Raw genomic sequence first — 13,649 nt, forward strand, 5'->3', positions numbered from 1 at the left:
CTAAGATGCCATGACATGCAAAAATATCTAGCATCCATACAATCTGAGGAGGGGAGGTCGGGTAAACTGTTGGCATGGTTGGTGCGCCCAAACAGAGATAGTGAACCCATCACAAGCGTGCTGGATAGAAGGGGAAACCGTAGGCTATGCCCAGGCCCCATCAATGACGCATTCAGGGATTATTACGCACACCTGTATAGAAGACCTAACGACTTGGAGACGGCGACATTTGACAACTACCTGTTACGGATCCCCCTACCGGTGCTGGATCTCGAGGATAGGGATAGGCTAGGAGGGCCAGTGACCATGGAAGAGATAAATGATGCCATAACGCAACTGGCCCCTGGGAAGACCCCTGGTACAGGCGGCCTTCCTATGGATTTTTACAAGAAATATAAATCCTTACTGACTCCCTGCTTGGCGGAGATGTATGCGGAGGCAATACAAAAGGGGGAGCTACCATGTACACTACGTGAGGCGCTGGTAGTCCCACTCCCCAAGACAGCCAACAGGGAGGCTTCGGTGTCCGACTTCCGCCCGCTATCCATGCTAAATAGTGACTTCAAGATCCTCAGCAGGATCTTAGCCGGCCGACTGCTTCCCCACATGTCCACACTGATACATGCTGACCAAAATGGCTTCATTCCCGGTCGCAGCACCTCTTTAAACCTTAGGCGACTCTTCTCTGTATTACACATGCCCGAAGAACTGAGGCCGCTGGCGGGGACCCTGTTGGCGGTGGATTTCGAGAAGGCATTTGACTCAATTTGGTGGGACTACCTGAGGTCGGTGATGTTAAAAATGGGTCTGGGAGAAAACTGGGTTAGATGGGTGGACCTGTTGTACTCGTCCCCGCTAGCAAGGGTGAGGACGGGTAGAACAATCTCCAGGGCGTACCCGGTGTTCCGTGGCACTAGACAGGGGTGCCCCCTTTCCCCACTACTGTTTGCCCTGGCTATCGAGCCCCTGGCGACTCGGCTGAGGGAGGGGGGTGTGGGTAGGGGGGGTCGAGTGGGGGCCAACTGAACACATTGTCTCCCTTTACGCTGACGATATATTAATTTATCTTAGGGACGGTCCCAGTGGTATCCCTTGGGCACTTGGGGCACTGGAGGACTTCGGGGTGGTTTCGGGACTGCGCCTAAACTGTGGCAAAACATACGTGTTCCCTTTGACTGCGGGTTGCGAGCGCCCACCAACATGCCCGACAGACGTGAACTGGGCCCCTCGGTCCTTCAGGTACTTGGGTATTCAAATATTCCACGAATTGGAAGATCTCAGGGAGGGTAACCTTGGCAAAGCGACTCGATCCTTGAGGTCCTCGGTAGGGTTTTGGCGCTCCCTGAAGTTATCAATAATGGCCAGAGTGGCACTATCTAAAATGATCATGCTTCCAAGACTCCTCTACTACTTTGTCAATTTACCATTGTTGATCCCTCTGGTATGGTTCCGTGGCTTGAACGTACTGCTCAGAGAGCTAATTTGGGACAATGGACGTAGACGCACTGCACTCACGACCACTTGTAGGCCGACCCGCATGGGAGGACTGGGTGCCCCCGACTTTGAGGCTTATTACTTGGCATCCCAACTACAGTGGGTAGCCGGCTGGCTGGCGGGCAAGGGACACCTGGACCTGTGGACAACCCAGGGGGTAATGGACACGTCACGGATTGCGACACTCATGACAGGCAAGAAAATAGTCCTGCCTGGAAACAACATGATGTTAAAAGTCGCAATGGCATGCTGGAAGAGATGCGCGAAGAGAGTAGGAGTGGGCCCACCATACTCCCCGGCCTTACCACTCTCGGCACTGATTATGGAGTCTGGGGGGAAAGGACCGAAAAGCCTGGGACTCGGTCCCTGGACGGGTGCAGGGATTGAGACCATGGGTGGACTATTCGAGGGGGGGGTACTGAGGGGCTTTGCTGATCTAACGGGTGTGGGTGTTCCCCGGGGTCAGTTCCTGCTCTTCGGGAAGTTAGTGCACGCACTGAAGGACCACCGGTGCACGATAAACGCTGAACCCACTCCTCACGGAGTATTGCACCTCCTACTGACGTCGGGGGAGGAGCCCCACTTGATAACCAAAATATACCGAACCCAGTTACAATCCATATTAGATCCCTTGCAGTCATTGAGGGAGCGATGGGAAGGCACGATTGGGCGGGACTTGTCTGACCCTGAGTGGAACAAAACGTTGGCATACCCCCAGACGATCACACGGAATGCGCGGTTAAAATACATCCAATATAATTACCTGCACAGAACGTACCTAACATCGCACCGACTATTCCGTATATAGGGGGGGCCCCCCAGGGCGTGTTCAAGATGTCGGGGGGGTGAGGCAGACTTTGACCATATGGTGTGGGGGTGCCCAGTGCTTCAGGTTGGTTGGAAGGAGATATTGTCTATTCTGTCCCAGCTATTCGGTACGGAGTTACTCCCTACCCCGGAACTGCGCTTACTGGGTCTCAGGCCGGCAGCATTAAACGGGAAAGTAAGAGGGCGTTTCCTGGACCTAACCCTGGCCCTTTACAAAAGATTGATCTCAAAGGGCTGGAAATCCTCAGACCACCCCTCACTGGCTGATTGGAAAAAGGATGTTACGAAATGGTCCAGGGCTGAACTACAGGTCCTGAAGGCGGAGGAGGCCAAGGGCATCCGTCAGGTTCCTATTGCCCCGGCCTGGGAAGACTTAGTGGCGAACTGGGATGGACTATGCAAGAGAGCAGCAGCCCCAATGGGAATGGTGGGAGATACTTAGCACATCTTGGTGGATTGACCTATGGGTTGGGACCCCCAGGGAATTCCATGGGGTAACTGAACACTCGTAGAGCCCACACTGAGGAACGCGAAACAGAAACCAACGAGCCACCAAATACTATATCACCATTGGATACGGGGATGAAGCGAACGGCCTGTTGTCCCCCCTCTCGCGATGGTGCGCCTGGCCTCCCCCTACATGCTTACATGCTTTAACTCCTCAAACACCGTTAGCTACAAATCCCACCCACATAACGCCGTAAAGTTGTTCTCCTATCTTGCTTATTTCCCCCCCTCTTCTTTTTTTTTTCTCTATCCATTTTTGTATTTTTCTTTTTCTCTTTTTTCTTTTTCTCAGTTTGCTTCGCTCTCATTCTCCTATTTAAAGTACAGAGTAGAACGGGTTTAAGTTGACTGATCACATATATGAGTTAAATTGATAGTGTAAGATTGCGAAGTGTATAGTACGGCTCGTCATAGGGTCGGGTATATCAACACCAAGTACCAACGAATGCATAGAAAATGTTAACAATACCAAAGTAATAAGTAACTAAAATTGTATAATGTGTGTCACAAATGCAGACTGTTTAATGCTCACATACAACAAATGCAAGTTGTTAACTCGAGCAAACGTATAAATGTAAAGCAACAAAAGGTTAATAAAATATATTTAAAAAAAAAAAAAGCGTGTGGAATTTGCCAAAAACTGTAAATTTAGAGTGCTTTGGAAGTTACAATAGTAGTCGATGCATGTGAGTAATTGTTCAATCCCCAGTGAACCCACGTCAAATATGTTTCTTAAAGAAGAGTTATTGGACTCGAACAGTTTTCTCTGTGTTTTGGAAGCCCTAAAAAATGTATTTTTGTCTCTCGAGTGATTTGAAAGCTCTTCTTCCTTACGTTTAACAGAAATAAAATCATTTTTGAGAGTTGGTGTTTATTGAAATGTGGAACATTGATTCTCCCCTACATGTCTGATCCTCTCTGCTCCAGCTCAGTAATTCTACAGGAAAACTCCTCATGCTTGTCACCCAGGTTTTTAATCTGCCAATTCAGAAGCAAAGCAGCTGTAGTATGTTTGGTCTCTTTTATGATACACTCGAGCATGGCATCATGCTGTGGTTTGTTTTGTAATGATGGTTCTTTGCACCATTCCAAAATGTATACATATAACGAGTGCTTTTATTTGTTCCATTTAATCCATTGATATTTCTAGTTTGCAATAAAAAAAATAAAGAAGGAATTTAGATTTTTTTTAAATGGAGCTCTAGATACACTATATTGCGCATGTTCTAATACGGAAAGAGCGGGAGTAGAGGAATAATCTGTTGGGAATGGTCTTAAATTCGGATGCAGTTAAAAAATGTCAAAGCAGCATAGGCTCCAGCCTTCGCCTGACTGCAGCAAAACAAGGTTCAAAGACAACGCATGAAGAAGGCAAAGAGTCATGGCACTGTGGAAAGGAATACCATGAGTGGTAGACATATAGGACAAGCAGCGGGATACTGTCAAATTGACGATTCTGGCAGATTCAGTTACATTTCAGGATCACTAATGTCACAAACATTGTAAAAGATTCTTTGAATTGTCTTACTGTACTTTCTCCCGCTGATCTCTCATCGGTTTTCATCACGGAAAACTGAATGTCGCTGGGCTCAGCTCTTACAGAAGTCTACAGAAAAAAAATGGAATCTAAAATTTCCGACAGATTTGCAAAAAGAGTAAAACCTGATAGAATGAAACGCAACAATTAATGGCACAGCACAAAAACGCCACATTTTAGATGCACTACACAGAAGAATATAGCTGAACAGAGTGCGTATTCTTTTGGTGCATTGTGAGTTATGTGACATGGCAGTCCTGAGGGTGTCTATAAGTATAAACACTTTAAGCTTTTATTCCAAGGTACTGGAAATGGTAAAGAATTAAAGGAAAAAGATTTAGGCTGCGCTTTTGTAGATAGCAGGTAGTAAATAGGGTAAGCTGCTGGTTCCACCCCCCCCCAGTGCCTGAAACAGATCCTACACTTATTTCAACCTACTCAGACTAAAGCTCCTGTCCATTGTCTTCTTCGCGTGGCACATTGTTGCTTTCACAGGGGTCTGCGTATGACAACTCTAACTCTAACTCTTCCCTATGCTTGCGCCATTCATCTACTGAGTCCCCCATGCAACCAGGGTTCAATGACACCCACTGACCGACAGGGCTTGTGTAGAGGGAGAGTGATGACCATAGGTGATCCTTTCCAGGATGGCACCTTAATGCCCTTTGACAAGTTAACAGATTAGCTTAACATTCCCAAGGAGCAGTTTCTAGTGTACCACACATTGGTTCATGTATTATGAATCAGCTGGAACATTGAGGCCACAGAACCTCCATCTCATGATTTAATGCAATATCTCCACACCATGGGCAACAGTCAGCTGGCTGTCCATGGCTGTTGGGGAGTACACCTAGATTTACCTTGTCAGCCTTGAGAGAAGTGGGAAACCGAAACGGAGTAGGTGTTCCCCAGGAAGCAATGGGATTGGATAGGGTGCCGGCTTACCTGGCTGCTGCCTCTGAAAACTCATGTTCAAACTCATCCAATTCTTCAAACTGCATAGCACATATCTACCTCTCGCCAAGACGAACACGTTTTTCCCTGGGGCGAATGCCTGCTACCCTCATTGTCAAGTTCCAGACTCTAACTTGCACCACATTGTATGGTCTTGTGCGTCCCTATCCCAGTACTGGTTAGATTACTTTGCAGCTCGTGCAAATGAGTTAATTAACTACCCTTCACAGCTGGTAGGTCTGCGCCCTGGGCTCTATCCCACGCACCATTATAAACAAAATGACAGTGCACTTTCTCAATTTGGCTCTGCTGTTGGCCAAGCGCACATTCACGCGCTGTTGGAAGGCTTTCCTTCCTCCTGCTTTATAAGCATGGCAGCACTCACTATTGGTTTGGCCCAGAAAGTACTGCCCTGAGAAGGAAACATACCAGAGGCCTCTGGAAATATCCCATCTTCCAGGCGTTGGCCAAACATGATTCTCTCCCCCCGCACTCACTCCTCCCAAACAGTCCCCCTCCTCGGGGCGGCCCCTCCACGTGGGCAGAGAAGCAGCACCCGCCAAAAAAAAACCCGGATGGAAAAATAAAATGGTAATAAACTTTGTTTATCACCATTTTATTTTTCAGTGCCCTATCCTGAATGGGGCAGGGCAACTGCTGCTGAGTGACATCAGGGAGCTGTGCACTTATTTAAAGTGCGCATGCCCCTTTGGCCGGCTGTATAGCAACGGACAGCCTGACATGCGCACTTTAAACTTCTCTAACCCAGCTGTATTAAGGCAGCTGAGTTAGATAAAGCACAGGCCTCCAGCACTCTGGTGAGCGCTGAGAGAGGCATCTCCCATCAATCCTGGCACTTGTTTGATGCTAGTTATCAGCATGAAACCAGCATCAGGATTGGTTTGTGCAGTTTCCTGGGTCCCGTGACCATCGCACATCGGAGAGACGAGAGAAGATTGTCATCAGGTGCCATTTAAAAAAAAATATGTATTCTTCCTGTATCCCCCCTCCCAACCTCCAATTGTAAATATGAGCCAGCCGCCACTGACCCTCCTGTGATCTGGGAATGATATCCTTTGCATTACTCCACGTCTGGCCTAGCCAACATTGCCTGCACGCACAACTTGCCAACACTCTTGGCTGCTACCGTTTAGTTTCCTTAGACGGGCACTTGCTGGCTGGAAGTTTTTCCCTGCAGACAATAAGACAATATGCATTTTTCCTAGGTGTATACATAAACTAAAATTTGCCCATGGAACACAACAGTGGGACTACAGGTGTCTACTTTCTTGCATTTCATTGTATACACATGCCCCAATAGCCTGCCTATATTTTTGTTTTATACTCGCCCCCTCCTTTCCTTACCCTTTGTCTTCATAGTCGGTATTTATATGTGTTCTGGTAGTGGTAATGCTGTACTAATGCCTACCATCTTCAATGTCTCTGCTTTTCCCCTGCCTTTTGCCATCACTATGGATGCAACAATGTTTATTTCTACTACACCGCTAACAACCTACTGTATTACGGTTCTCACCGTAAAAGTCTATAACTTTTTTTTTATTTTTATTAAAAGCAGGTAATAACCATCAATATTTGTTACAGCACAATACAAAGACTTCTAAAAATATCACATATGTTGACAAATTATTTTAGATTATTATCCATCCTTCTTACATTACGTCTCATTTCAGTTACCTATTAACACATTTCATGGAATGCTAACATTGGCCAACCAATCAAATTGCTCAAAATCAGGATAGTGACTACCATTAGCAATCTGATTGTAATGATAGGGTCTGATCAGCCACACAAAAAGCTCTGATGGTCATCTATGAAAGCCAAGAAACAGCTGGGCAGGATTACATGCGGTAAATGCTGTCCTCACAGGGAAGATTCAACCCTGCTGCTCATTTCTATTGCCTTATACGGTCAGGTAGCTACCGCCTCCATCCAATGTACTTCAATTTACTGCTCTAGCCTCTTTCCACTGCAGCTCTCGGCGGAAAAGCATTAGGGTATGCACAAACGCTCTAAGCATCAGCTGAGCTTCAGAGAAAGGCAGCAACAGGGGCAGAAGAAGGAAGAGGTGAGTGTCTAGTGAGGGAGGAGTGAAAGCAGTTGAGAGCAAAAGAGTATGTTTTCCAGGGGGAAGGGGGCTTGGGGAATGGGGAGCTGAGCCGAGAAAGGTAACAAGAGAGCATGAAGCACAAGGTTCGTAGTAAGAACAGAGCAGGGAAGATGAGCTTGGGGTAAGGAAGAACAGGGCACATTAAGACTGGATTTGGAGCATGTATACATAATGCTAAAAATATTGTGAAACGGCTATGTGAGTAATAACACTGTAATATCACTCTAAATCAGATCGCCCATACCCTATGTATGAACCACCGATGAACATCAGTCAGACCTGGTGCAACCAGTGGATAGGAAATTGTGAGAGAGGACTGATGTGTGGGAGAAAGACAGGGTAAGACAGATAATGCTACAATGATGGTGCTACAATCAGTGGGTAACCTCAAACTCCCTCAATGGCATCTGAGTATTTATATGATCACACTGCTAAGCCCCAAACAGAATTCAATGATTAGAGTTTTATTTCTTCGCCCTATAATTGGTTATGACCAGTCCCTAAAAATTATTTAATCCTGTGGAGCTATTTAATCAGTCAAGTTAAAGCAGACATCTTAAGGCTGAATACACAAGATTATCTTTTTAGCATATAACCATGTCACAATAATGAATACTATTTTTCATACATATTTAGACTGGCAGCAGTAAGACATAAGGGACAATTCACGGCGAAAACATACATTAGGTGAGTAAATATATATTACATTGCAGAAAAAGGATGAACTACTATCAAACAAAATGGATGATTAAATTCCGTTTGTTGTTGGTTAAGTTTGGAAACTTTGGTAGATCCTCCCAAATAAATCGACATTTAATTTCCAGATGTAATAAATACTCTGGACTACCATCAGGAAAACAGTATGTTCACTCCTTAATGCTCTAATTATCAAGCATTGGTAATGGTGCAGACAGACATTTGAACATTGCATTTTCTATGAGGGAGAGTGCTATAGAGGAAAGGTTATTTTTTTTCCACTTTTCTCTCCTGATGGTCCTTTTAAGCGCCACTGTAGATGACTTACTTTATCCAACCAGGTCATATCTATCTATCTATCCTCCCTTTTTACTTTGAAGTCAAAGATCAAGTAACATTTTCTGGCAAATCAAGGTTTAATAGTAGTCACATGGTTGTTGAGTCAATTTATTTAACTAGCAATCGATCAATTTAAAGATTATACTGTATTTTTGGTTTAAAGGCAATTGCTCCTCCATCCATTTAAAGAATCAACTGTGGCTTACCTGGCTTGCTCAAATCCTTAATATCAATCTAAGTTCAAGTATCTTAAAAGCAAAAATATTTTAGAATGCAGATGCAGAAAGCTGGCTTAGAGGCAGCTCATATGTTGGTTTAAAGTTTTTATAAGTATCTGATCAATTTTTTACATTTCTGTCCTGAAGTTTTCAATGGATACGGTTAAAATAATGCCATTAAGAAGTGAATATGTACAGGTGCTTCTATATTACCTGTCTGACAGTATCACCTTCCTGGTTGCTAACAGTTATAACTTTATCTTCACTTCCCAGTGCAAGAAGATTTTGAGAGCTCCAACAACCACAAGTTATCCGCTTAGTATGTTTACCTAAAATATAAATTGATAAATTAACAGTTGCAAAATAATATAAAACCAAATTTAAAATATGTATTTACTACGGATGTTTCTGCAGTATCATCAAATAATAGTAGTTGTCTGTTATATAAAATATAGATTTTTATAGAGGTCATATTACATATACAGCTAGTGTAGTGGTAGTTTAAGTGTTAGTGAGTTGCTAATTAATACAGTATTGTATAAGGTTATGGTGTCTTCCTATGCTCTATTAGTTTCTGCAACAATCGATACTCTTCTGCAGGAGGAAAAAACAATGTCCTTATTTTGCCTTGAAAGACCATATAGAACACCAAACTTTGCTGTTGCAAAAGAGCAGTAACCACTTTGATAAACTAACTGTATTGGTATCAGCTCATTAACAGCTACACAAAGAAATCAATAGCACACTATTGCAATATGTAATACAGTGCTAAATATCAAGCTGGGGCAAATTAACATCAACTGGGCTGACAATTAAGCTTTAAATTTCTTTCAAACCCATGCAGCATCTGGGTTCTTCCATCTCTTTCTGACCTCTGTTGTCATTGGTATAGGAAGTTGGCCTGGTGTGTGGTGCGTACCTAAGGTACTTACACCTTATACCAGGTTCAGGTACCCCTATTAGTGAGCTGTAGGCAGTGTCTGGAAGCCAGGCTCTCTAAGGGTAGCTGTGGATGAGCAGCCAAGGCTTATCTAGGAGACATGCAAAGCTCATGCAAAACCACTGTAGTCACACAGCACTTACATACATGAAAGAAAACACTCAGTTGTACAAAAATAAAGGCACTTTATTTTTGTTCACAAAATACCACAAAGTACTAGAAGGGCAACCCTCCAATAGGAGGTAAGTAATACATTAATTATATACACTAGTAAACAGTAATAGGCATAGAAAAGGTTAGAAAACAGTGCAAGTACAGTTAGACAACAGTGACCCTAGAGGGAGGCCAAACCATATACTAATAAAATGGGATGCAAACACAGGCTCCCCCCCAGATTAGAGGAATGTGCAGAGGAGAGCTGGGAATACTAGAAAACCAAACATCTAAGTAACCCAGTACCCCTCCCACAGACCAGGAAAGCAGGAGTAAATCACTGGAATTTCACAAACCACCCAAAAGGAAGGGAAAAAAAAGACACCCCACAAAAGACTGCAAGAAACCAGTGGTGGATTCCTGGAGGGGAAGTCCTGTGGAGAGATGGGACCAAGTCCAAGAGTCACAGCGGAGTTCAGGAGGTGTAGGAGCTACTACGCACCCAGCTGTAGTTGCAGAAGTTGGTCGACAGTGATGAGAAGGTCAGCACTGCAGCCCTGGAGCCGGAGAAGAGTTCCTGAAGGATGCAGATGACGTCCCACGCTGGAATGAGAACTGCAGTCGGGTGCCAGTGCAGGAATTCCACCAACAAGCCTTGGCAAAGGCAAATGTCCCAGTTGGTGAAAAGTGGAGCTGCCGGGGACCAGCAAGGCCCAGGAGCACTCAATAGGGGAGGGGGGACTCAGAGTGGACCCTCAGCACCACAGAGAACCCACAGAAGCAAAGGCAGCAGCCACAGGAGACCCACAGGATGGGGAAACAGGAGTCGCAGAAGAGCCCACGCAGCACGACTGAAGAAGGGTACCACGCCACAGGAGAACCATGCAGAGGGCTGTGCGTCGCAGGAAGGAGTGCTGGGGTCTGGAGCTACACACAGCCAGAAGATCCCTTGGAGGAGATGCAAACAAGCCTTGGGAGCGGCAAGAGACGCGTGCACAGGTAGTGTCCTGCGTGGGAAGGCAAGGGCTTACCTCCACCAAAGTCAGTTGGCAGAGAGGACCAAGAGGACTACGCTGGACCACCACCCATGATGCAGGATCCATGCAGCTCAGGATGAGAGGAGATCCATGCAGCTGGTCGTCGTTGCAGTTGGTGCCTGCGGATGCAGGGGATTGACACCTTCACTCCAAGGGAGATTCCTTCTTGCTTCTCGTGCAGACTGAAGACTTGCCGCCCTCAAGGGATGCACAGCTGGGGAACTGTTGCAGAAGCTGGAAGGCGCAGTGGAAACAATGTTGCAGGAAGAATCTTCTTCGTGGATGCAGATTATCTGTTCCTGGAGGGTCCAGTTGCGGTTCCTGTGGCTAGAATTCGAAGTAAGGTTGTAGAGGAATCTTCCAAGCTGAATCTGAGGACCCACCCAAGAGAGAGACCCTGAATAGCCCTGAAAGGGGGATTGGTCACCTAGCCAGGTGACCACCTATCAGGAAGGGGCTCTGATGTCACCTGCCTGGCCTGGCCACTCAGATGCTCCCAGAGGTCCCGGTCATCCTCGGATTCAAGATGGTAGAACCCAGGGACCCTCTGGAGGAGCTCTGGGCACCACCACTGGGGTGGTGATGGAGAGGGGAGTGGTCACTCCCCTTTCCATTGACCAGTTTCGCACCAGAGTAGTGACTGGGGGATCCCTGAACCGGTGTGGACTGGTTTATGCACAGAGGGCCTCAAACGTGCAGTGGCTTGGGGAGGCTACCCTTCCCAAGTCAGTCACACATATTTCAAAAGGAAGAGGGTGTTACCTCCCTCTCCCAAAGGAAATGCTTTGTTCTGCCTTCCTGAGCTTGATCAGACCAAGCAACAAGAGGGCAGAAACTTGTCTGAGGGGTGGCAGCACCTTGGGCTGCCCGGAAAACCCTTTAAGACTGGTGGTAGCAATGGAGGTCCTCTAAGGAGCCCCCAGACTGCATGGGATCATACGTCTAATACCTGCAACAATATTGGGGTAGGATTCAGACATGTTAGATACCAAACATGCCTAGGTTCGGAGTTACGATTATGTAGCTGGACATAGGTGGTGACCTATGTCCAGTACACGCATAAAATGGGGTCCCCCCCTCACAAGGTCTAGGAAAATGGAACTGGAGTTCGTGGGGGCTATTGCAGGTGGTACCCTCACGCACAGGTACTTGCACCCTGCCCTGTGGGATCTGAGGGCCCGCTAAAGGGGTGACTCACAGTGACTTGGTTCAGTGACGTGTAGTGATAAGGATGCATGCACCCTTTCACACAGACTGCAATGGTAGGCCTGCAGAACATTTTGCATGGGCTCACCATGGGTGGCATAATGCATGCTGCAGCCCATGGGGATTCCCTGGTACCCTAATGTCCTGGGTACCTGGGTATCATATTCTAGGGACTTACATGGGGGACCAGTATGCCAAATGTGAGGAGAAAAAGATACAGTTAACAGGTTTTAATGGAGAGAGCATAACCACTGGGTGCTGGTTAGCAGCATCCCAGTGGACATAGTCAAACACACTGACAACAGGAAGAAAATGGGTGGAAACCATGCTAAGAAACAGGGTACTTTTCTACAATTAGTCAAACCTTAGATGTAGTTAACACCAGGGTTTCAAATCCTGCATCATAAGCTCTTACTGCAGTTCACAGTAGAACATTTTAAACCTCTGCCCTTTTTCCTGGTATACTTCATTGACTTAAAATCCATGTACCTCTAATCCTGGAGAATAACATGCATTACAGCTCTGGGCAAGACACAATCAATTTCCCATAATTTGTATTCAAAGCATTTCTCTAAGTGTGTCCTGGAATACCAGAAGCTTACCAGGAAAGTGAAAGAAACTGCTCTGTGGAAAGTGCCAGTATATGCTGCAAGTGCACACCACGATATTGCCAGTGCTTTGTATTCATGATAATGCAACTACTGCCACCTCACAATAATGCGTTTAGCATCATACTGTAGAAGACTGGAACTGTAAGAAAAAAAGTGTCTAAAATGTCAAACATAAACAGAATGCATTTTTGCTAGGGGCCAAACAATTTAATTGCCAGGTCTTGAACAATGGTAATGGGAGCCAGGGGTTAAAAACAAAATGGCAAGGTTGCAATAGGTGGCCTAAAGGTCACAACTGAGATCCCTGACAACCCCCAATGACATCCATTGCTTCTACTATGTAGATGGCTGGTACGATTCTGGTAGGAGGGCACCTTTTTGCTTTGACTGAACTAAGCCCAAGTACAAGGGTGTTAGGGCCAGATGTAGGAAAGCTTTAGCGACTCGTAAACGGCGAAAAACGCCGTATGCGAGTCGCTAAAGCCCATCTGGTATGTAGAAATGCATTTTGCGAGTCGGAACCGACTCGCAAAATGCATTTCCGAGTCGCAAATAGGAAGGGGTGTTCCCTTCCTATTTGCGAGTCGCACTGGTATGCGCGGTCACAAATGGACTCGCAGTTACCATCCACTTGAAGTGGATGGTAACCCAGTCGCAAACGGGAAGGGGTCCCCATGGGACCCCTTCCCCTTTGTGACTGGACCAAAAAATAATTTTTCAGAGCAGGCAGTGGTCCAATGGACCACTACCTGCCCTGAAAAATACCGAAACAAAAGGTTTCGGTTTATTTTTCAAAGTGCAGGGTTGCACTTTGAAAAAAAAAAAAAACTGCTTTATTTAAAAGCAGTCACGGATATGGAGGTCTGCTGTTCCCAGCAGGCCTCCATCCCCATGAGTGCCCTGACTCGCTATGGGGGTCGCAAATTGCGACCCACCTCATTAATATTAATGAGGTGGGTCTTTGAGACCCCATAGCGACTCGCAGAAGGTGTCTGAGACAC

General features: G+C 46.0%; 1 protein-coding gene across 2 annotated transcripts in view; it reads right to left on the reverse strand.

The window, feature by feature from the left end:
• WDR19 (WD repeat domain 19) overlaps nt 1–13,649 on the reverse strand; it is a 601,305-nt gene that overhangs the window by 528,055 nt on the left and 59,601 nt on the right. For both annotated transcript variants that reach the window (XM_069202086.1, XM_069202080.1), the window contains exons 6-7: nt 8,915–9,030; nt 4,358–4,435 (exon numbers count right to left, since the gene is read on the reverse strand). In XM_069202086.1, the coding sequence (XP_069058187.1) occupies nt 4,358–4,435; nt 8,915–9,030 (194 nt within the window). The remainder of the gene's footprint in view (nt 1–4,357; nt 4,436–8,914; nt 9,031–13,649) is intronic.

The sequence above is a fragment of the Pleurodeles waltl genome, chromosome 1_2 (genome assembly GCF_031143425.1).
Source record: "Pleurodeles waltl isolate 20211129_DDA chromosome 1_2, aPleWal1.hap1.20221129, whole genome shotgun sequence".
In the NCBI taxonomy this organism is placed as follows: Eukaryota; Metazoa; Chordata; class Amphibia; order Caudata; family Salamandridae; genus Pleurodeles; species Pleurodeles waltl.